This window comes from Canis lupus, chromosome 17, assembly GCF_003254725.2.
Source record: "Canis lupus dingo isolate Sandy chromosome 17, ASM325472v2, whole genome shotgun sequence".
Classification (NCBI taxonomy): domain Eukaryota; kingdom Metazoa; phylum Chordata; class Mammalia; order Carnivora; family Canidae; genus Canis; species Canis lupus.
The window spans coordinates 31,044,604-31,070,078 of NC_064259.1; the positions used below are offsets into that span (position 1 = coordinate 31,044,604).

At 36.6% G+C, this 25,475-nt stretch overlaps 2 protein-coding genes across 8 annotated transcripts in view; one reads left to right on the forward strand and one right to left on the reverse strand.

The window, feature by feature from the left end:
• The window catches only part of ARHGEF33 (Rho guanine nucleotide exchange factor 33), an 82,635-nt gene extending 72,988 nt beyond the window's left edge, over window positions 1–9,647 (forward strand). For 2 of the 5 annotated variants that reach the window (XM_025454110.3, XM_049095781.1), the window contains exon 18: window positions 1,874–9,647. In XM_025454110.3, coding sequence (XP_025309895.1) covers window positions 1,874–2,003 — 130 coding nt within the window. In that variant the 3' untranslated portion in view covers window positions 2,004–9,647. Of the gene's footprint in view, window positions 1–5; window positions 1,442–1,873 lie in introns of those variants that run through there. The other 3 variants (XM_025454113.3, XM_025454114.2, XM_035700400.1) reach the window with 3 other exon arrangements.
• A 1,692-nt stretch (window positions 9,648–11,339) lies between these two features.
• The window catches only part of SOS1 (SOS Ras/Rac guanine nucleotide exchange factor 1), a 146,482-nt gene continuing 132,346 nt past the window's right edge, over window positions 11,340–25,475 (reverse strand). The window contains exons 18-23 of one of the 3 annotated variants that reach the window (XM_025454107.3): window positions 23,754–23,926; window positions 23,440–23,556; window positions 21,926–22,190; window positions 16,518–16,562; window positions 14,675–14,793; window positions 11,340–13,802 (exon numbers count right to left, since the gene is read on the reverse strand). In XM_025454107.3, the coding sequence (XP_025309892.1) occupies window positions 13,311–13,802; window positions 14,675–14,793; window positions 16,518–16,562; window positions 21,926–22,190; window positions 23,440–23,556; window positions 23,754–23,926 (1,211 nt within the window). In that variant the 3' untranslated portion in view covers window positions 11,340–13,310. Of the gene's footprint in view, window positions 13,803–14,674; window positions 14,794–16,517; window positions 16,563–19,009; window positions 19,160–21,925; window positions 22,191–23,439; window positions 23,557–23,753; window positions 23,927–25,475 lie in introns of those variants that run through there. The other 2 variants (XM_025454108.3, XM_049095776.1) reach the window with 2 other exon arrangements.

Below are 25,475 nucleotides of genomic sequence, written 5' to 3' on the forward strand. Positions count from 1 at the left end.
TTCAGAAATGGGAACGCAACTGGTGAAGATTTCTGTGGTCCTTGGGGCTGGTGGTGACATCAAAGCTTTCCCATTTCCAGGTAAACACTAAACAGTTGCATGTTGGAACCATCAAAGTATAACATACTGGGTTTTGGAGAGATCAGATGTAGCTAAGAGGGGAAATGTGAGGTAAAGATTTTAAGTTTTGGCTAATGATTTTCTGATGAGAAACTGCCGTAAGGGGGAACCATTCAGAAGAAACACCACCAGATTAAAATCTTGCTTCCTATTTCCCACCCCAAAATATAGGCATTCCTAGCTTTCTGAATAGCAGAAGATATGGAAAAAGAATGAAATTGTCAAAAATATATCTTCCTAACATTTTGGGCACAACTGTACTACTCAGGGATGATTTGAACTGTAGGTAGGTGGGAATTCTGAGTTGAGAGGAGGTGTGGAGTCTTAGGGTGGGGCAGGTGGAGGCTCTTTCAAGGCAGAGTTGGGGGTGGGGGGCTTCTGAAAGGGAAAAGGACTTTCACCTCACCAGATAAGATAGAATCTTATCTCATGAGTACCCAGATGGACTGGTGTTGAGAGAAAGAATAGTTTTTCCTCTATGCACTGTGATGTAGTGGAAAAGTGCTTCTTCCTGAATGAAAGTAGAAAACATGGTGGGCAGCTCTGGCTTCATCTGTGACACCAAGCATCAGGAATGAATAGTATTAAAAAAAAAAAAAATCCAGTCAGTCATCAGGTTTCCAGACATCAAGATTTTAGTCTTTGTGTGGATCCAACTTCTTTCCTTGAATAATATAAAGGGATGTTTGCATTCTGCCCAATTAATTCAGTAAGTGATAGAGTCACAATTAACTTATCTAACAACAACAATTAGGACTTGTAGCATACCAAAGATAGTGAAAGAATTTATCCTTCTTTTGTGGATAGTGGAAGCATGCCTGATTCTCCCTCAGCATATGGAGAACCTGTTCAGTTGTATAGGAGCTTTGGACAAAGAACTTCATGTCTAATGTCACTTCCATACATCCTGCATGAGGTCTTCTGATATTGGTCTTAGTCACTGGGCTAGTTTTACTCATTCTAGCTCAGAGTTTAAGTTAGCCAAAGGGCCCCAGCCTAGCTTATCAGAGGTTATTTCCAGAAAGCCTCCTCCCTCCAGGGACTTCTGACATGAACAAACTGGAGAAGGTGCAGAGCTGGAATGGATTACCCAACTGGCTTAACCAAGATAAAGGAAGAATGCACCCTCGACTGGGGACTCAATTGGACTGATTTGAGTTGTTGACTATTGATTGATTGGGCTTGGTCTCCTTCGTGGTGGTTGAGATTATAGAATCTCCTCAATCTGACTACTGTACTAATTTCTGCATTCTACCAAATGTAGCATATATGTGTGGTTGGCTTCAATAAATCTTTCATTTAAAAATGAAAACAAGCAAAAGCAAGAGTTTGTAATGTAATGCCCAAATTCAGTAATGGCCCTTGATAGATAACCTTGATTGAGAACAATGAATTCCATCCATTTTAATTTAAGGGCCTTGGTAATTTGTGGAATAGTTGCTGGGTTGAATCAAAAATAAGATTTCCTAAATTTTCTGAGCTTTTGTTTCCCCTTTACAATGTTATACACAATATCTTACACTAACATACACAGTTGTCACAATTGTCTCCATAAAGCATTAGAAAGATATTCTCTTTATATTCGTTGCAAATTTTAGTTACACATGTGCTGAGTCATGAAATTGAAGGAAAGTAAAAATTATTCCAGATCTAAAAGGCAATTGTTTTACAAATGCAAAACAATTTGGATAGATAAAATATCTGAAAACAAAACCAAATCAACCTGTACTTTATCTGTGTGCTGAGATTTTAGGTCCAGTGGATCAGAATACAGGGAAAAAACTAATGAGAATCCCTCAATGGATCCTTCACCCACCAAACAAGATTTCTTCAGAAACCGACTTGCTCTTGCAAATGACCTTGACCAAGGAACAGCTGTGTAAAACATACTTAAAGTTGTATTGTCAAGTGGTAAGATGAGGATAAAAAGCTTGTATATATCTGTGTAGGAATATATATATATATATATATATATATATACACACATATATATATTGATGTATAAATCCCTGAGGAAAACTAATATAAATACTTACATATGAAACTAAATCAACATACAAGACATTGAAGAGATGAAGATTAGTCTATGGTTGAGAGCTGGCTTTTTGAACCTCAACACTTGGGAAAAGGGAAATGAAGACTTTTCACAGCATTACAGAAACACAATAAATTTGGAGGAAAATAAATATTTGTAAGAACAAAAACTTCCAACTTGAAGTCATTCCCCCAGTATAATATTGAGCATGTAACATGGATGTGAATTTTATGCTTCCTAGGCATTTACCTTATGAATTCATTCCAGTGCTCTTAGGCTAATACACATGGTGTTAGGGGCCAGGTCTGTCTTGCCATATATCTTCCAAAAACTCCAAGGCATACCTAAAGGCAAAGGATCAATTAACAAAGTTATATTTTACATGTTGCCAATCTGAGTTGTGGAGTATTTGTGCTTAAACCATGATATAGAAGGTTCAAAGCATATAGACACATTGATCTCCAAACAGGAAGAGAACCCTGAGAGTAGTATTTCTTTTGTTCTGTTGTTATGAAAATCAGTACAGGGACCAATGATATCTCTCAAAACTGGGAGGCCAAAGAAATATTTTCCCTCATGGGGATTATGCTGTAGATGAGAACAGTTCAGAGTCTATGTGTTACTGAGTATTCAGGATTTAAAGATCCACTAGTGATCCTGAATGTCACAAACACTCATGAACAGATAGATTGGGGGGAAAAGCACTTATTAAGCTACATCTTCTCTTTAAAAAGACTTTCTTCAGTCTGGAAAGAAGATGGCAACATCAGTGCTTTAATGGCTCACACACATGGGTTGCTACAAAACACCAGGTCAGAATGAAAACTACGGCTGGCAGTTCTTTTTCTGTTTTCCAGAAGTAAGCTGTAAAAAAAACAAAAACAAAAAACAGTTTTTATAGCTCAGACAGGGGAATCATTGCAATGAGGCTTGCCTGGGTATGGGGTACTAAAATGTGCTTTGTTTCCACATGGATATGTCCAAGATGGTCCACATCCTTGACATGCCCCAAATGTAAGAATAATAGAAAAAAATTAGGTCTCTCTTCCCAGGCAGTTGTCTGTAATGAATTGGAGGCATTTGGTTACAGCTTATTCAAAATCTTGGTACTCAAACCAACTTTCTTTAGAGGGTGTTCCTCTAGGAATGTGCTGTATGATAGATTTGGGGGAAGTTTAGCTTCTGAGTGTTGTAGGTTTTCTTCTACTTGTCTGATGGTTAATTAGGAACTCATCCATTAGCATTTTGAACAATAGGAGGTCTGGAGCACTTAAAAGATCGCTTCCAAGTTTGGAATATTTGGAATATTTCCAATATTTAAGTGTAAGCCAAGCTTTTCATTTTCCTGAAGTTAATGAACTCCTTTGAAGTTCCAGTTTCTCTCTATTAGTAGGCCAAAGGTGGTTTGGGTGCAATGCCTGAAAGCACAACACAGAACTGACTGGATGTGGAAAGTGAAGTACAAATCACAGTCTTTTAAGTAAAGTGTAAAAACAATAACATTTCTTTCTCCTTCATAATGTTGATCATATAAATGATAGATTCCTGGGAAGGTTTCAAAAGCATCACACACCTCGCAAAGGATAACATCCTTTGAAAAAATCTTGATGTTACATCGGTAGCATAACTCAATTTTGTTGTGTCTTATGAAACTAGCATATAAAATTAGTAATAATTAGTGCTGCTACTCTCTGGGTCTCCATCACTCGATATCTGGATTTTTCTGGTAGCTTTCTGACTGTCCCCAAGTACTGTCTGTTCCCATCAATCCTACACATCTCTAACACATTAATATTTCCCAATGCTGGATTGTATGATACTCTTTGTTCTTATTGTCTACAAATTCTGAACTCCTTGACTTGACATTCAGGGCTGTCTGTCTCTCCAGTATGGCTCCAAATCTTCTCTTTGGCTGCCATCTCCCGTTTTATAGGCCTGCTGGACCACGTGTATCAGCAAAGCTGGGCTTTTATTGCTTGCTAGTGAGCCTTGAACCTTGCTTCATGCCTTTTTCCTAGCCTCTTTCCTCTCTGCTGGTCTTCAAGGTCCAGTTTAAGTCCCTCATCTTTTTGTGATCTCCTGTGTTGTAACATGTCTGTCTTTTGATATATTTTATCTTGTCTTCCCAAGAAGAATGTAAGTCCCTTCAAGGACAGGAACTATGACGTATCTTTGTAAATTCCTTTCCACTTCTAGAATAGTGTAGAGTAGACTACAGGGAATAAAATCTATTCATAATTTGACAAAGAGCTTCAGGATTGTCATTTTACCTTCCCGCCTTTCATTTTTTTTAAAAGAAAAATACCAATCACAAAGGAAATAAAATACAGTTGTCTTCAGAAGCACTTTTTGCTTAAAGGCAGAAGGCGCCACTGCCACTTTCACAGCATCTAGAGTTAGAAAACATCTCTCCACTTAAAAAAAAAAGTTTGCTACTTTTTTCTGTGTTGTCCTGGCTCATTTCATAATCTTTCTACATAGTATTGTAAATCGACAGTGGAGATAGGATCTTTAATAATATTTCTTAATGACATTTAATATAATGCTGGATTAAGGATGAAGTCAGGGTGAGAAGGAGGTTTGCAGTTCCTACATCTGTGAGCTCCAGTCTCCTGGAGAAGTACAGTTTACAGGAGACTATAGCTGTCTTCTGGAAGTCTCTGGGTTCATAAGCAGAAAGAAACATTCCACCAGGAGATGAGGTGGATGTTTTCACGCAGGTTGGGAGTGGCAACAGGTCCCTTCTGCAGCCTGCTGTGGTTTGTGTACAAGCCCGAGCAAGGATTCCCCTGCTTTTCTGACTCCCAAAGTGGAACCTTGTAGAACCAGGGATTTGTGGAGCAGCACTCTAGGGTTCTCTGTAGTGGGTTGTTTGATCATGTGACAAATAGTTAAAACCTGTTGGAGGTTTGAAAGTAGAATGTTTCTTGCTTGCCCAGGGAAAACCATTTGAGTAGTGCTTTCTATAGAACTTCATGTCTCATTTGCTTACCTTCTTCAAGTCTTTACTATTATGTTACTTTTGCCATGAGGGCACTTGTAAAAATTCAGGTTCCTGGATACTAGCTCAGTCCCACTTTATTGAAATATTTGTGAGTGAGGCCCAGGCACCTGCATTTTAAATGCATTCGGGTGATTCTTTGCCCTACCAAAATTTTAGGGCCATTACATCTTAGACCAATAAATTGATCTTAGTATGTAAGCTTCGGCACGCAGATTTTATCCATAGATGGAAATTTAGGACAGAATAAAGAATTGATTACACTTATCTTGAGATACAGAAAGTTGATAGTTCATCAAAATCCAAATGAATCTTTCTGAATTCTTAAATTTATCATCTGTGACCTTTACTATCACATACAGTAATATTTTGGTTAAAATATACATATACACAGGATTAGTGTTCTTTATAATAAATTGACAAAATTGATTGTATAGTCCAGATAATTGCATGCACTTAGGAAAACAATAAAATGAATGTCTTATATTAAGTTGTATAATAAAATTAAATCTAGTTTCCAGACTAAACTTTCTCTTGAAATATCACCATTGATAATTTTCTTCCCAAGCCTAAACAGTAATGCTTTTGGGACACTTCGGATTCTCATAGCCTAAAAGTTGATTTAGCATGAAGATGTGACTGTAGCGCTCTCAGCATCTGAGCATCCTGGTATGTATGGAATATGGGCCAGTAAGTCTCACAGTGGTGGGGACAGGGTGAGGGAAAAGGGACATGATATATACTCTTTCAAAAAAGGAAATGAGTTAACAAAAGAGGTTGAGAAAATTGATGAGGACCTATATATTTTAAGGGAAAAAATAGAAATTGTTGTGTAATACTAGATCTAAATTTTAAACATATGTATAAGAATATACGATATGATTTAGGTAATGCTGAAAATATTATTTTTGGAGGTTGTCAGAACTGCAAAATAGTCAAGATTTTTCTACCCAAGTAACTTATTTTCCAAAACTTGTTTTCAGAGAGCTTATGCATGATCTTGGTAAGTCATCTAAACTCCTTTCTTATCTATAAACTAGATTTTTTTCTCCCCTCTTGCCTCGTTCCCTTCAGAGGTAATTGTATTAAATGCTCATAATTCTTAGCAGGAAAACAACGTATTGTGTTTCTTCCTCATGTCCATAAAGCTGATTATCTGAAGACAGTGGTCTCTACTGTAGAGGTCTGTTGTTGGATACCATCTGTGTTTCTAAGTGGGTTGTTTCCATTCAGCCCTAGGCCACATCCCCTCTCCTTATTATCACATTTTCCAGGTGGGGCAAATGCTTTAGCATACAAGCATGCTCTTATTTCTTCCATTTTTTAAGCAAAAGATATCTTGACTGTTGTAGCTATGCCTTATATCTCTGCTTACCTTTCTAGTAAAACTTGAGTGAGGAAACTTGCTCCAGTTCTCTCCTCCCATTGTTTATTAGACTCACTTGGCCTGTACCACTCCCCTCAACTGGCTGTGTCCAGTTTATCACTGACTTTCACTTGCTAAATGAATAGTCCACTCTCTCTATCAAATAGTATTTGACATGCTTGTCACCTCTTCCTTCTGAAATACTACTACTACTACTACTAATTTACTAGTCTTCAAGGGCACAACATACTCTTGGGTTACATCTTTCTTTATTGGCAATTCCTTCTTAGTCAATTTGCTGGTTCTGCTTTCTCCTCCCTCTCTTATCAGAGTGGCCTGGGGGCTCTCCTTTACTTAGATCTCTTCTTTTTCCATTTTGTACTTACCTTCTTTGGTGATCATATCCAGTCTGCTAGCTTTAAAATATGATCTTTATGAAAGTGACTCCCAAATTTATAGCCTCAGCCCAGACACCTGTCAGAGGTCCGACATAGTTATATTTATTGAACTTAATATGTCTGAGCCTGCTTCATCACTACCTTCCCACCTCAGTTAATGGTAACTTTGTCCTTTAGTTGCTCAGACCAAAAGCCTTGAAGTCATCCTTGACAATTCTGTTTCTTTTTTTTTAATTCCTTTTTTTTTTTTTAAAAAGATTTATTTATTTATTTGAGAGAGAGAGAATGCATGCACAAGGACTGGGAAGGGGCGGAGGGATAAGCAGACTCCCTGCTGAGCACGGAGCCTGTTGCAGGGCTTGTTCTAAGGACCTTGAGATCATGACCTGAGCCGAAGTCAGATGCTTAACCAACTGAGCCACCCAGGCACCCTGACAATTCTGTTTCTTAACCCCATGTTCAGCCTCTCAGCAAATTGGCCATCTCTGACCACTTGTCACCACCTGCACTGCTCTCACCTTGACCAAGCTAGCCTTCCCACTCCCACTCTTGACCCCTGATTGTTCTCAACATGGTCAGAGTGAACCTCTGCTCAAACGCTCTATGAGCTCCTTTTCTAAGAGAAGCCAAAGTCATTAAAAGTGATCTGGCCCCTGTTAAACCTCTGATGGCATCTCCTATTCTGCCTACATTCATTCCTCTCCAGGCACAAGTAGCCTCGCTATTCTTCAGATGTTCCATGTATGCTCCTGCTGCTGGGCTTCTCAACCGGCCTTTCCCTGTGACTGGGCATGTTCTCTTCCTCAGACACTTGCATGTCTCCTTCCTTCATCTCTTTCAAGTCTTTTCTCACATGCAATCTTCTCTCTGAGCTGACTCTGATCATCTCATTTAATATATTCTACCCCATCCCCTACATTCCTAGTCACCTTGTCTTTTTTTGTTGTTGTTCATAGCAGTTACAACATTCTTATGTATTTCTTATTGTCTACATCTCACTAGATTATGAATCTTATGATGGTACAGATTTTTGTTTTGTTCATTGCTATATTCCTAACATCAGAAGTATACCTGGAACAGTAAATATTTGTTGAATAGTCAGATGGGCCCTATGAAATGCTTATAATGTGGTCATTTAAAAGCAATTGAAATGATAGTAACATCAAAGGAAACTGGATAGTAAAGAATCAAGAAGTTATGGGAACTTCAGAATGAAATAGCAACCTCTTAAAAAAAGATACCTACAAGCAGGCAAACTTTGAAAACATATCCCTCATAACTTTAGTTATCTTTATTAAGCATTCTATTCTGTAAAAGGCATTGGGCTTCACACATTTTTACATTCTGTAGTTCATCATGAATGACCTTACACTTAAAAAATTCTTTACAGAGTATAACCATAAACTGTTATCTTTTTATGTTAAGCCTAGAAAGAATTGCTAAACGTCAGGCTGCCACATTCCAACAGGTCTTGGTAAGACTTGTCTGTCCAGGAACTGTGATATCTGAAAACTTTTATGGAATACAAGTGCCTCCCTCAGCCCTTTGAAACTTCATCCAGGTGACATCCAAGGTCACTAAGGTACTGATTTTCATCCCAAGGGTCTCCCAGTCACTATAGTCAGAGGGGCTTGATACAGGAGGAAATCCTGAATTTTCTCTGTATGATGATACAGGAAAAAGTACGTCCAAAGCAAGACTATGATAAAGAACAAACTATTTTCTCTATATGGAGAGCACAAGCTAAAATAATGGTGACGGATGCTGAAAGGAGTGCTTTCTAAAATAAATACATACAGAAAGAATACACTTGTGGACTATGTAAGGCATTTTTCTTTATTATTTTTCGGTTTATCTTAGTAATGCCAGAAAAATAACAGCCATTATTTTCACTTTAAATGCAAACCGAATAATACTGCACACAGAGTACAAAGATTACCTACGAACGTGGTTAGGTACAAAGGCCATATTAGATGTATAGACTGCACTTTGTTTTTTTTACATCAGAGTAAGACTGACAGAGCAATTTTTTTGACGATTATTTTAGCAAATACCGTGCTACTAAACAAAGGCAAATACATACACACACACACACACACACACACACACACACATACACACACAAACACGTTTCTACTAAAGTTATACATGTCACTTTGACAAAGGCTTCTTCTCTGGTGAGTTTCACCAGATATTTGCACCCCAAGGTCCCCTGCCCTGATCCCGCCCCCAAATGCTGACTTGATCTGAAGAAAAAAATTAGAGATGTTCTTAATTAAAGGCACATTTGGCAGCTACTGAAAATGGCATGCATCTGGCACAGGTGCACTCTCCCTAAAGCCATACCACGTGACTTCCATCCTATGCATCTTGTTTCTTTGAATGATAGTCTAATGTGATCCACCTTCAGCTAACTTGATTTATAATTTTGCAGCAGTTGGCTACTTAATGCACTATTTTCATTAAAGGCAAAAGGGAAATTTGCTCAGAGTTGACAGAAAATGCACTTTACGGTGTCAAAAATGGAAAATAAGGCATGAAATTTACAAAATAAGTTACAAGTGCTTTTGTTTAGATTTAACATATAGACTTCATGCTTCTTAACTAGAGCTCAAAATATTTCATTGGCTCATGTATTAGGGATCATGAAATGATTTTTAGTAATGAGATGTTTCAAAAGAAAAATTGAATAAATAAACTTAAGTCATCACTTTCCCTTATAAATAATTCTACTGCATAATTCTTTCAGCCAAACAGATATTCACCTTGTTGCTTTTACTGGTAAAGATGAATGTGCAACAGGACCTACACTTGTACAGCGGTCATACAGTGTAAGTTAAAAGAATAAGTGAATCTAACAATGGCAGCAGAATACCAAGAAATAAATGGTTAAGTTTCTTTCTAAATCTGGAGGAAACAAAAGGTTTTCCTCAATATATACAACACTAACAAATTGGGAACCTCTCCCTCCTCCATTTCCATGATTTGTTTTGCTGAGCCACTTAAAACTGAATTTAAGCTATCATTAAAAGGATGAAATACATGACTAAAGTAAGCTAAACTTAAGATTTAAGATCATGGTCGTAGATACCAAGTAAGTTTTAGTTTGTGTAACTTTTAATTTATGAAAAAAAAAAACCATTAAGGAAGAATTCAAAACCATAATATACCCTCAAGTGAAACAATACTTGTTCACTAGACTGTTGTGTTGATTGTAGTATCATTAGTGTGGCATGCTTTTTCCTAAATTCAGATCCATTAAAACATTCTTGAGCTGTTAGAGCATAGTAACCTACTAAACATGTAATGTGAAACCCAACAGCCTTTAATTAAGCAAACTTTTAATGTTTGTGTATTTCCTGATAATTTGTACTTTTGAAATACATTAGGAGGGCTGGGAACAGTCAATTATCTGTCTTTCAATAAACTTAGAAACATATTACTTATCTGTTCCTGTTTTAAAAAGTGCTTAGATGTGAAAATTCTCCCTTTCTGTTGTTATAATCAGCCCACTTAATTCAACCTTGAAATATTTTTGTGCTCCAAAGATAATGAAACTTCTAAGAACATCTCCATTTCTAAAAGAAATGTCCCGTATTTTGGATTGTGGTTTATAAATAGTCATGCTGCCCTATCTTGTAATGTACTGGATTCAAAAGCAGAATTGAGTGGTGATGCATTTCTCTTCTTAGCCACTTCTTGTCCCTGAATAAGTATATTTTAGTTACTACAAAGAATAAATTTGTCGGCTAGTTCACATATGAAGAAGGCAAGGATAGTTTTCTCACCTCTCTTTAAGGGCCTCCAATGGAAAGGTTTCTAATCCGTTACCACTGCAGAAAATATTTTTACCCAAATGTCAACTTTAGAATAAAAATATCCTCTATCCACAATGCTGATGCACAGTGAAGTGGTCTCCTAGAACCACTGGGGGTAGAAGAATGGTTCCCTTCGGGAGAATCATGACTAGAAACCAAATCTGAACTTTTCCTCTATACATGATCAAGTGAGTTGAAAAGCCTTGCTGAAGGCTGACACACTGGCCAGGGAGATTGTGAATGGGCTCCCATGTGACTTCTCAGGCTCGCATTTGAAATGAGGTGGGATAATCCAAGAGAAGTGATCAGTAAGACATAGAAAGGGAAATCGTAGGGAAAATGAGGCTGTTCTAATAAAAAGTCATGAGGGATTCTGGAATGTGCACTAGGATTAATTGTAGCAGCTCTAGTAAGTAGGCGTAGATAAACACTTGTTGAATGAATGGTCTTATGAACACTTTGTGTACACGAGTAGATTTGAAATTAATTTTGGAGGAGACTTTTAAAAGGAGACATTTTACAGATAGAAAAATGGCTACCATAATAGGAATGGTACAAATATTAAACAAAAAAAGATTCAACTCTAACAAATAAGAAAGGATATGATAGGATGGATTGTTTAATGATGATGCAATCAACATTCTAGTCTTAAAGGACTATATACTGTAATACTGGTGAAGTACATTTAATGCTCTAATAAAGATCACAGGAAATTATTAAAGTACTAGGTTTCCACCATGATGCAGCACTTCTAAAAATGTCTCTAATGGCATGGTTAACAGAATTGCTGAGATGTTGCTTCATTATTCTGAAGACACATGCAGACACTGATGACTCTCTAATGATGGAACACTGCACAATTCACAGACATTGTAGTAGAGATTAATAAAACGTTTTCTCTTCGACAAATTGCATGCATTTCAGTCACAGTATTGGTTAGACTCAGATCAGTACATATGCTTAATGAATAATCCATATTATGATACTAATGATGTAGGTAGATGTTCTATTATGAATAGAGCAAAGACCTCAAGCAAGGTAGAATGTTTAATATAACAATCTGTATACATGTTGCCTAGGAAATTAAAAAACAAAGTTCTGCTTAAAATACCCATTCTAGTCTAACCAAATTTTTTCCTACATGCCAAACTGTAACTTTAGATCATTCTTTAAAATGAAATACATACATCCAGAACTAGAAACCACGGCGTACCGCAATACGTGCTTTTATGCTTAGTGTTTGCATGTGATGTGTGTGTGTGTGTGTTTCAACTGAAAGAAATAAGAATCAACCATTTTCTCCATATAATAATTTAATATATGCCAGTCAAACAAAGTATTTGTATCTTTATTCAATTAAATTAAAACAGACCTGCCAGGTTTATTATATAACATTCACTATATACACATGATTTCAGCAATGCAAGGTAATTCTAGATATGCTGATTACTCAACTATCAGTAAAACATGAATGGTGTCAGTGATGCCCAGCAAGTGGTTCTTTTCACACTGGGTGACTACATTTCCAGAGTATGGTTAGAGGGACAGCTATGAGCCATGACATGGATTACCAGTAAACTTTTGTGGGAGAAGGGGGGAAAATAACAATCTAGCATAGATTAACAGTCTCCTAAATGTAAATCGTATACATGACAGTTACATTTTTAAAAAAGTTCTTCTGTCATGTTAATGACACAAAACTTATCTGGTTTGAAGGCAACACCACCATGTTTTGTTTGTGTAGGGAGGGTGGGGGAATGCTCTTAAAATTAGTATAATTACTCCTAAAAAGAGAGACAGAGAGAGAGAGAGAGAGAGAGAGAAAGAAAGAAAGAAAGAAAGAAAGAAAGAAAGAAAGAAAGAAAGAAAGAAAAAGAAAAGAAAGAAGAAAAAGAAAAAGGAAGGAAAGAAAAAGAAAAGAGAAAAGAAAAGAAAAAAGGAAGGAAGGAAGGAAGGAAGAAAGACAAAGTACCTCTTTGGTGAAGCCTTGGTACCCATTCACTTCACTGTAATAATCTGTAAACAGGACTGTGGCACAGTGCTGGGCCTTGACGCCAACAAGGTCAGGCAGCACAGCCACTCCTCACAGTCCTTTGAATGATTTTTAAGAAAATATTCTAAAGTAGGATGAGTAAAAGCAAAGGAAAACAAAGGAGATATGAAGATCCCTGTTTAAGATTTCTTTTTAAAAAGTGCATATTTTGAATTACAAAAACTGTCATCATGTGGGCCTGCTGGACACTAGACTGTGTTTTCCATCCCTTTAATGATAAAGATCACTTCACAAAAAGAGGACCCCTGCCTATCGGCTAGAAACAGTCCCTTCACTTGATTTTCAGGTGAAATCAGTTGTCCAATTCCTCTAGATCAGTCTTTCCATATTCTGAACGAATACCATTTTCATGTTCTAATTACGTCTAGGTTCAAGTTCATTGTCTCATACTGCATCCCGAAGGAGAGGCGTTAGTGTTTGGAGTTGTCATTTTAACTCCTCAGTGCTGGCACATTCAGTGCCCTCTATTGCCAGCCATGGAGCTGGGGCTAGGAAACGTCCATCCCAGAACAGAGAAACTCAGGAAGAATGGGCATTCTCCAACAGGGGTGGTCCATCTCTGTGCACAGATGGGTGTGTGTGCTCCCTTTTATAAGTTTTCGGAGGGAGTTTAGGGATATGTTGGGAAGTGCTTTGTCGTGGAGGAACAGGCGGCCCAGTGACTGAAGGAAGGTCCGCTTCTTGTGTCAATGGTGGTGATGGCAGATGCCTTCTCGTGCCATGGGGAGAAGGTGTTTGAGGAGGAGGTGGTGTAAAAGGGGAAGGGCTGTTTGGGAAGAAGGCATTGCCATGATCACTTTTTTTGCCCAGAGGGGGAGGCTGGAGATGTAGTGGTGAGCTGGAGAAAACATCAGGTGTCCTCACAGGTTCTCGTGGTGGTAATAAGGGAGGGCTCTCAGGAGGGTCTGATATAGAGGTCCGGTCTGATATTGAATATCGCGGTGAATAGGCTTTTGATGTGGGCTGCCTAGGAGGAATTGCTGGGGGGCTGTCCAAATGCTTAGACATAATCTGACACAAATGAGAAAAAGAATAAAACACAAATTTATTAATAATTGATGTAGTACCACAAACATATTATGAATTAAGTTGGGGTTTTCAAAAACACAACTGGTAGAGCCCTGGGTATGGTTCAGGGGGTTTTGCCATATGTTTTAAATGAGGGTTTAATACCAATTTGTTAAGATTTTTTTTTTCTAAGTTTTTATTTTTCTCAACATTTTGTCGCTTGCTACTGCTTACCTATCAGTCTAGTATAAAATCATTTACAATTTAACATAAGTTAATCTTATAATTTAAAACTTACTACATTAACATTTTTTGATGTTCTGCAAAGAGTGTCTTGACTTGTTCAGGTGCTCTGTTCTCTGGACACTTGAGAACCCCTGAATCAAGTTAAGAGTTGGCAAAGAAAGAAGCTTAAACAACTGGGGAAAAAAAGGCTATTATAAGCTGTTAAGGTCTCTTCCAACCCAGAATCATCAGGCAAATCCCATTTAAAAGCATGTCAGATCTGTTAAGGGCTCAGATAGGTAATGTTTAAGATTCACTTTAAATGTGCTTTCATACAAAGCTTCACACCTCTTTGCTTCTTTCTCTTTCCTTGCATAGTCTCTGCTTGAGACTACATTACTCTTTATAGATTAAGCTTGTTTTTTTCCTTGACAGTACCCATAATTTAGATTTATAAGGGTTCTTAAAACATACCAAAAAACTATGTTCAGAAGAAAATAAATAAACATAACTGCAGGGTAAATTGTATTTAGTTCTTGTCTACACTCTATTAAGCTCAGCTACCCTGAAGTTTCAGCCTAACCTGGTGGGAACATGATTCTACTGTAACCATAATGACTCCAGTGTCAAGATGACAGGATTCTACTTACCTTAGACGGTGAAGATTCGGCGGGGGCAGATTCCGGCCTTCTTCGTGGAGGAACAGGAGGGGGGACAGGTACTTCATCAGTGCCCTTGGTTAAACTTATAGATGATACTGAAGCAGATCCTGTAGGGTGTTACATTTTTTAAAAAGTTGACAGGTATTCTATTTCATCTCTTAATCCTGTAAAGGCTTAGCTGGAAACTGCTTATATTTATTAAAAGAAATGTACAGAATTATCAAAAGCAGTTCAATAAACCAGTACATAATAGGATTTCCTTTACTAAAGCAAATTGCTCTAAAAGCATGCAGAAATTTCCTAGCAGAATTTTCAGAAAAAACAAACAAAACTGCCTAAGATATTCTGTTATTTTGCTTCTTGAACAAAATAACATTCCCACTGTTAATTTTTTACTGGAATTTTTAATTTCAATATTATTCTCAGAATCTGGGAGAAACAGCAAACTACTAAAAACTTTTGGAATGGTAATTTTATTAGGTTTTTTGTTATGGGCTCACTTTCTTTCTCTGACTTTATTAGTATAGAATTTCCTTGTCTTTACTGGATAGTCCTTGGGATTAGTTTTTGATCTTAACTGCTCTCCTGAGCAGTTTTCTCAAAGGGTGCCAGGGAGAGAATCTCATGTCTGGAGGAAGGGTCTCCTCACTTTGTCTAGGTATGGGCTGGCTCTCCTTGGTGAGTGAGCAAAATCAGGTTAATCATACTCTAATCCAAAAATTTTAATTGTGATAGAGCTATTTAAGATGACTGAGGCAGCCCTGATAAAAACAGAAATTACACTAGAATCTAGTGAACCTGATTTAAGAGTGAGTTGATGAACTGGCACAAAAAAGGTAAGTAAAGCTTCTTATTAGAACTTATCCTATAGACATTTATGATGACACGGGCGTAGTATAGGCATAAAGTAATTACATTTTGAGAGACAACATTTATATAAGTTGTTAGTTTATGCAAAGTATAAAAAAGATGAAAATACATAAAGGATCAGAATTATACTTGGGAGGTTCTTGTTTTCCTTTAAGTACCAATAGCTTTTATTTTGTCGATTAAAAGTTATAACAATATAGAACTTAGAAGAGTGCTTTGTGTACTGATATTATTCAAATGAGCAACATTTTGGTCACCTACCTTTCTTCTTAGGAGACTATGTAGGAAGTTAATTTAGCTTACAACTAATGTTTTCCATTGTATACATTTTGAAATCATTTGTATGAAGGGCAGCATAACCCACTAATCTATTAGCTTAAAACTTATGGAATCATTTGATGAATTGTTAGTTGACTTTAAAAATAAAAAAGCAAATATCTACAGTATAACTTTATTTTGCTTAACAGTGATGAATATTTAGGCCATATAAATTAAGTTACAATTATAAGATAGTTCTTCTAAAGTCAAGTAGTAGTAGTCATTTGCCTATAGTCTGTGCTGTTGCCAGGCTAAGTGTATTTTGTGATTTAGACACTGCACATAGCTGCCAGCATTCCCATCTGCGCATGCATGCTCTTGCTTTTTTTTTTAAGTTGAGCATTAAAATATATTTAGAACTCTATAGTTGGAAAAGAGAAATGGTTAAATGTGGAAGTCACCCATATAATAATGTTCTTTTCAAAAGAGAAAATAGGTTTTACAAAAAGCATGAAAAGTATATAAGTTGAAGCAAATCATTTAGGATCAAAAGATAGCACGAGTGAACCCCTCGCTTCTATGATATTGCAAGCAATGTACCAATGCCGCCAGACCCAAGAAGAGTTTTAGCAGGGAAGGTTACACTTGGTTTAACTTTTAAAGCCAAAGCAAGAATTATGAGTCTTAAACCAAATATACTAACTTGGGCCATGGGGCAGTGAAACTTGGATAAAGACGGTATCGCTGCCTGTGAAAGGAAACAAGAAAGAGTAGATTTTTTTCTTTCATTGATAAATTCAACTCATCTGTAAAAATGCATTTCTGATAAAAATATAATTTTTGTTATTCTAGTTGTAAAGAATGGTACAGCAGTCTTTAGTAAAAGCTCACTACTTCTTACTTTTGAGAAAAATAAAGAATTATGTTGAGCTAATATCATATTGGGAATTTTGAAGATTTCTTTTAGATTCTACTTGATGTCATAATATTTAAATGAAAAGCATTCATGAGAAAACTAAAATATCTTCTATTAGTGGAAGACTTTTAAAAAATGTATAAACCCAATTCAAGCAAAGAATTCAGCTGGACATTATAGAAACAGGTCATTTACTAGAGATTTTTTGAAAACTCAAATGTGTGAAGTTAAGTAATAAATAATGAATTTATGTTATATAAATTGAAAAATAAAGGGGAATTTCTTACTAATATTATATACTTTTGAAAATGTTCTTGGAGCATATATTCTTATTGCAAAATAATTATAGCTTTGGATATTGTAAAACAAGCTTGAAAGGCATATAGCCTTTTCCTTCTGTATTCTTGAACACTTCATATATATTTGGCACTTAGACACATTTTATACAGGAAACTCACTGACAAATTTAGGATGTTTAATTTCAACAGTATTAATTCTTCTAGAAAAAAAAAAAATGAAAACCATAAAAGCCAAAGCCCCAAGAGCATTAAAGTAGAAAAACTGAGACAAGAGGCTAAGTGATCTGTACTAAATCTACATAGTTGTTTATGTGACATTGCCTCCTATTACCAACATATTAAAGCGATAATATCCAAGAGACTAGAATAATTCCTGTAACACTAATCTCAGCTGATTTTTTTAAAAGTTCAGGTTCCTCTCTCCCTCTCTTTGTACAACAATCACTCAGATAATTTGGACCATTGTTTTTTTCTAGCTGCTTTGGTCAGAACAAGGATAATTTTATGTTTCAGGTTCAGTTGGCAAGATTATTAATGTGATTGCTATTTATATAGATATGGTGGGTATATTTCCCACACAGCCCCAATTTCCAACAATCTATCCCATTAATTTCCTTTCCTTATGGACTGATAGTTTATTTAGAGGCCATGGTTGTTACCAAGGGTAGCAATCCATTAATTCTAGTAAGTTATCTCTCAGAAGATAAAAAATAATTTTTGTATTTTGATGTTAAACGAAGCTGTTGTTCTTTCTGTCAGTGATTCACTCCACTATTTATTAGGCACCTATGATGGGACAGGGGTAAAGGAGTATTTACCTCTAGTGTTTCCCTACTCATGTTTTTTTCCACTTTTCTTAGAAAAGAAATAAATATGCCTCCTGGAGATAAGCCTCAAGAACTTGGTAGTACACTTAGTACAATAAGAGAATAAAATAAAAACAAAGCTTCTGATAGCTACAAATGCAGGCTTTTACAAAGAATAATTATACCTATGTGTACCCACTGTACATACACAGACTTGACTTGGATCATATTTATATATATGGATGGTGCAGGCTTATGTGTGTGGTAAAGTAAGGGCACTTTTCTGATTTGTCATTTTATTTTTTAAGATTTTATTTATTTATTCATGAGAGACACAGAGGCAGAGACACAGGCAGAGGGAGAAGCAGGCTCCCTATAGGGAGATGTGGGACTCGATCCCAGGACCCCAGGATTATTTTGGCTTCCCTGAGCCAAAGGCAGACACTCAACCACTGAGCCACCCAGATGCCCCTGATTTGTCATTTTAAATGAATTTCTTGGTCTTACTGTCTGTAAAATGCTAAAAAAAACCTCTTAGAATTATTCGTGCCCTAATCAAGAAATATATACTAGAAATTCTATACTAGCTAGGAACCGAACAAATTCATGGATAATGACTTAATAGTGAAACCCAATTAATTAAAAAAGGTAGTATTAATTTGTTAAGTACAAATCCCAGACAAAAGATCAGTGGTTCTCAATCTTGGCTACACATTATAATCCCCCTGGAAAGCTTTTACTTTATTTTTTTTAAAGATTTTTATTTTTTATCTATTTATTCATGAGGGGGGGAGGGCAGAGACCTACAACAATCTTCTATGAAGAAAAGCCTTGCATTCCAGCTTGAAATGCTTGGAATACATCTTTTCTGGTTAAAGTTTCTTCTCCTGAGTCCTAGAGCTGAAGTTCATCAGCAGTAGACAGACCGGTGGGACCTCTGGCTGCCTTCTATGATCAGGCAATCTTCAAACAGGAAGGCACCTAGAACACTTTCCTCCTCCTCTCCACCTTGGGATGGCAGCAGAAACAAAGCAGCAAGCTGAGTGACCTCTCCCTTGGTTATGGAGACTGTCATGACCACCTCAAAGGTGGAGCTGGCCAGGCCAAGATGTGGAGCAGGGCTTTGAGTGGGAGAGTGTAGGAAGCTGACTAGGTGGGTGGCCAGTTTCCTTACTTCTCTGTCCTCACCACAAAGCTTTCCGTGACCACTCTTGCCCCTTCTGTGATCATCTTTGTGTAAACTTCCACAGCACTGTGTCTTCACCACTCATTTAGCATTTTGCTGAGCCCTTAGGTATCTTCTCTGGTAAAGCTTGCAATCTTACTGAGATTGAAAAATAAATATAGTACAAAGAGAATCATAGCATTTAACAATGGTTAAAGCATTTAACTATGATTTGCTTCGTACTATGATTATTTTTCCTTTCTCAGTAAGATTATGAGCTTTACCAGAAGAGATGTGATGTGTAAGTGCTTGGGAAGGAGTGAGACACGTAACAGATACTGGCCGATTAATTAGCTATGGTTTTAAAGTAAACTATTTTGAAAGACAAAACTAGAAGCAAAAAAGCACTACTATAACTGATCAAAAATCCTAGTCAAGCTTTGGCTTTTGAAAAACTTAGGCAATGATACTTTTGCTGCTATGTATCAAGTGGAATATGTTCAGATGAGCTAAGAATGTAGGCACAGCAGCTCTTTCCTGACAGGCCCTGAGGATGTAGGAAGTCTCTCCGTGGTGGAAACATTTTTGGCAAGCTGGGAGCTCCAGTGACCCCCACAGTACTAGTGGGTCTGGTTAAGCAGAATTGGGGTCATGAGCACATGAGAACCTTCACTACACAGAGGCCCACAGGTAAGTTTTAAGTAAGGGACTGAGCACACAGATGATTTTATATTATGCTGGCTTCTCTAATTTCAAAAGTTATTTTCAGTTTTTACTCAGAGGAAAGAGAATCGTAAAAGTTTTATCACAAAGAAAGCGAAATTGAGCAAACCCTCCAAGCTCAGCTTACAAAGCCTAACTCCTGGACCAGTGGTTCCTCCACCTGTCCAGCTGCTGAATACTGTTCCACTGCTGTGTAGGACAGAGCACTGCATTCCAAAGTGATTCCTTCTTCCCTCTATGACTTAACTGCTTTAAAGATCTAGCACCAGTAGGGAATGTTAATGTGCTTATCTCCTGTTTTTCCCTCCTCTTCCATTTTTAGCTACTTTTTAAACTAAGAGAAGCAGAATTTGCAATTGATAGCTTTCATGTGATTTCAATCATTTATTTATGTGGGAATCTTCATAATATAGACCACACCTATCTGCTCTAAGAAAAAAAAACCCTGCAAAGAATTAAATAGGTCAGAATAAATCATGATTTGGGGTTGGATATAATAAAAAGTGCTGGTTTTATTACTTAATTTTAGAGGGTTTATGAATTGGGGAATATAAGTGGGATTTTTTTTCTTTTTTTGCCTGATGTTTATTTGAACTTACAAAGATATCTGATAGCTTTAGTAGGTTTATAACGGGACTCCAAAATCCCCAGTAGCCAAATGAAGCCAAGATATAGTAATTCTCAAAACAAACACACCTTAGGTGGTAAAAAGAGATACTACTGGGCATCTACAAATGTATGTACAACACATGAATAAATAGATAGGATTCTGGGCCAAATCTCAAAATAATACACCTCTGAAGAATAATTTTAAGTCAATTTTTATTTAAAAAGTTAGGTTCTCTGAGTTGGAAGAAACCTCAAAAATCTAGCTGGATTTCCAGAAGGCACAGAAAATGTCTTTTATCTAAAAATCAGAGAAGCTCACTAGCAGACTGAGATCCTCAACCAGATTCCTAACTCCTAGGTCACCTGGCTCCTTGACCTCCTCCCCCATAATAACGACATGCTGTCTTCTCAGGACTGGATTTTGTTCTGTCTGATACTAGGAATTGGTCTGTACATTGATCTGAGATAGCCAATGGGAAGAGCATGTGGAAGTGTTTGTGAGAGGGGTAAAGCTGATGGGATTCAAGTTTTAATTCTGAACAAATGGAAAGAGTTCATGCATTCTTAGAGCTTTAAAGCTCCACATGGAATTAGAAATTCTAATTTCTAATTAGAAAATTAGAGGAAGCAAGGTGACCCTCATATAAAAGGTAGCCTCTTCAAAGGGCTAGAGCTGAGCTCTACTGTTTGGAAGCCACTAGGCACATGTGGATTAAGCATGTGAATGTGGCTAGTCTGAGTTGAGGTGTGCTCTAAGTGTAAAATGCATACTGGATTTTGACAATTTAGAACAAAAAGAGAATGTAAAATAGCTCAATAAATTTTTATCTTGAATTCATGTTGCAATGATAATATTTTACACACACTGAGTTAAATAAAATATATTAAAATCAATTTCACCTTATTCTTTTTGCTTTCGTAAGTGTGGCTATAGAACATTTAACGTACCTACGTGGCTCACGCTATATTTCTACTAGACAGCACTGATCTAGAAATCAGAAAGGAATGAGCAGTAGTATGCAGTCTGTGAGATCTGTACAGCTGGGCTTGAAAGCACAGGCAGTGTATTAGCGGGTGCTATACAGCATCTGCCAGATGGTGTAGACTGAGAAAGGGTTAAATAGGAGATTAAATTTGATACTTGCTGCAAAAATTGAAACCTATAGAGTTTGGTGAAAAGGGAATGATGTACTGAGTGGTATTCAAATATAATAATTTTGGAGGCAGCATTTAAAGCAGTGGATTGACAATCCTTGCAGATTTTAGGAGTTATCTTTGTTTCCTCTAGATACAAGGAAGGCGTTTTGAATTCACCAACTGAAAACAAATGCTCAAATCAAGTTTAAATTACCAATTTTATCACTAGGCCTTCTGGTAAAGTATAACAAATTTAAAGAGGGCTATTCAAACAGGTTTTAAAAAAATTGTAAGTTGCTGGAGTTTAGAATTTGCTTTATATTTTTATAATGATATATTTTGAAACGGTATTTGTCTATAAATTTACAAAAAATAAAAAAGTTATATATATTTTTTTACCTCAAGCACATATCATACTAACAATTACTTTAAAGCACTTAAAATTTTAGCACCTACTTGAGTGAAAAGGGCTCGAATGGTCGGAATCAAAAACGCTGCAAACATCTGTGGTACTAGAAGCACCAGAAGCAGGAGGAGGTGTTAACGGTGTTCTTGGAGAATTTGGTGCAGATGCTGTACTTTCTGTTTCACTTTCAGGGATTCTACTATAACTAATTTTCCTTGGCTCCTGCTGCAGAGGTGTAGGATGTCTCATGGTACCTGGTCTTGGGTTTGATGGACGAACACCAGGAGATTTTAGGGGATAGCTATATTTTTTTGGCTGTAGACGTATCAAAAGAAACACATTATTTATAATACCATAACAGAAAGGAAGGTTTTTTTGTATGCCTGGTAAAACTCAACTAATATCTTCGAAAACCACAAATCACTACTAAACAAATGATTAAAATCAAAGTGTCCAAGTTATATTAACATCCCGTTTCCATAAAGCCTTGGCTACCTAAAATAGTAGGCAATGGATTTCTTTAAATAGCGGAGTCTTAGTCCTAAAAATACTACGATATTTGTTATCTTGATATTTTTGAATGGGAATCTTTCTCAGATATGCTGTAGATTTCCCTGGCTTTTTAAACAGACCTTGTTGAACTAATTTAACCTTGCTGGAAAAGCCAGGATCATGATTATGAACTATAATACCTTATGATGCTGTAATACTGTGATGTTGGAATTGTTTGAGCTATTTACAAATGCATTAAATTGCTTCAGTTTTCATCTGTGTGTGTATGCTAGTTTTATGATTTTCTTACAGAGTGCTATTAGCAAAGCTCTTTGAAGCAAGACTATATAGCTACTTCTAATTTGCTGTTTTTAATGAATCTTTTAAAAAAAGGTTTTAGGCCTTAAGAAATTTTCTTGCGAGGTAATTGCATAAGCTTTAGTTCACAGATACTTTGAAATTTACCTTGGTTACTAAGGAAGCCACTTTTATTTACTTCTTGATTTTTTATTTTTTTAAGAAGGAACAAGACAGATTATATTCAGACCAGTGAGGTGATGACACTACGTAAAACTAGCCAGGCATTGACAAGTAATAAAAAACAATGGAAACTTTACTTTCCCCCAAAAAGTATCTTTAACCAAACTTGTTATTTTTATGGCTAATGATTCGTAGTTAAAAGTTTTCATAAGTTGTTACTTTAGAAAAGTCATAAATGAGTATGCTTAAGTGAATTAGTATAACTTAATCAAATTTCCTGCCTTTAAGAATACATCTCAAATAACATTTCTTTTTACAAAAACAACTTACATATTTGCCCAATTTCTTCATCTATCAGGATTTATTCATATTAATAGTAATGCTCACTTATTTCCAACCAAATGGGATATTCCTGAGCATACTTATTAAGCATTTATTCATTACTTCTATCCATCACAGGTACACTTCATCCCTGAATGACCTCATGGAAACTAATCTGTATAACACATATGGTAGTGATGATATAACCAGATATAGATAACTGCAAAAAAATCTATAAATATGAAAGAAATATAAATATGTGAATGCTTACAAATCTTGGCAGAGGCTTAGGGTTTCGTGGTTCTATCTCTAGGGATTTGTTGAAAAGATAATCTGTAAATTCTTTTTCCATGCTATTTCCCATTGGATTCAAATTTTCAAAAAACCTCTAAAATAAATGCAAGAAATAATTATTAATATTAAATATTTTAAATGCATTTGAAATTCATGAAAACATTTAACATATGAAAATTTGAGTTATTTTTAACTTTATTTTCCTTTATCACCTGTATGAAATAAACCAACTTTCATCAGCTGGTTTATAAACTTTATTAGAAAGACATATCCTCAAAGAATTCAACTTACTTTGATATCTGATTCTACTCGTAAACAATAAGGCTGATTTTGGTACTGCTGGATCTCTCCTGTTATTTCTGCTACTTTCCTCCTTTTGCTAAAGTTTATAAGCTCTTTTCCATGCCTTTTTAGGACCTCAGGGTTGCCTTCTTCTGTTTTCAAGATATTAGTTAGATAAATTCCTGGAAGATATAATTAAATTATTTCAAGGATAAGAAAGGAACCAGTTAGTTCTTTTTCTTTGTCAGTAATTGTCAGCATATCACACTACCATCTCAATCACCATAACCACAGATTTAAAGCACAGATTTCCATTCTATGAAAAACTAGCTAAATATCAAGAGAAATATTTTTATAAATGTCAAATTCTTCTGTGACACTTAAATTTTATAAATACGCAGAAAAAGGGAAACCAAGTTTAACAAATTTTAAGAGCTCTATCAGGAGGATAACCAATTTTCCATACCTCCAAAACCATGTGGTATTTGACACAAGTCCCTGTTTTGTTAAAGGAACTTTGAGCATAACCCACCACATAACAACACATATTTCTGGCCAAAGGGGAAAACATTAAATTCAAAGGATCATATTTTCTGCTTATTCAAAGCTCGTTTGGCTTTTGTAATTCAGAGGTAATACTGTTTGGATAGGCCTACTTGTGGGAATGTAGAAGGACCTGCAAACTTATCAAACACAGTATTGCATATAATTTATGTCTGTTCTGGTCTTCAGTACTTCTAGGATGAGTGGCAGTCTCATAATTGAGCTCCTGTTTCCCCATCACTGTAGGTTGTGCACTGGAGGAGGAGAAGGAACCCAATCCAGGCACTTGCACATTCTTTATATGGCCCTCTGGGGCGGGGAGCACCTTAATTCCTTTCTGTTCTAGCATAAATGTTCTGGAGCCAACTCTGCAGCTTTCTGCTTGTGTGGTCTTGTGCAAGTTGCTTAGCTTCTCTGTGCCTTAGTTTTTTCATCTGTAAAATGAGGACAGCAGGGTTGCTTTGAGAAATAAGGGAGTAAATTTACATATAGACTTAGAATAGGGCCTGACAACAGCAAATACTTAATTAGCGATGGTTGTGATTGTTGATGCTGATTTGCCAGTCTTGCCTTATTCTTTTAAGCTTCTGCCTCTCCCCCTAAAGTACTGACTGTGACATTGGGGAAAGAAAAGAGTGTGTATGAATATCTGAGTTCATTCACCCCGCATACAAGTACTGAGTCTCTGCTGCATGCCCAGCACTGCATTAGGTGCTGCAGTACAAAGATGAACAAGACACACAGTCCCTGATCTCAAGGAGTTCAGAGCTTTGAATGTGGGCTACAGTACAGTTTGGTAAGTACTATATCAGTAGTAATGCATAAGATGCTATGAGAGCACAGAGATGTGCCTGTCTGCCTTGGGCTGGTGGGAATAGAAAAAGCATCACAGATGAAGTGATGTTGACAATAAATCTCAAAAAATGAAGCAAAGTTTAATGAGTAAGAGAGGGGCATCCTAAGCAAAGCAGCAATGTGTACGAAGGCACTGGTTTGTGACGAAGCCTGGAAGGCATAGTCGGAGATAGCATGCTGTGTGTGTGGCTAGACCAGAGGGGTTTGGTGTGTGGGTGGAGGAAGAGTGGAGGATAGGAGGACAGACATAGGCAAGGGATTACTAGTTCTAATCCCCCATCACTGCAGGTTGTGCATCACGGAAGGAGCAGAATGGACAAAATAACAGGCACT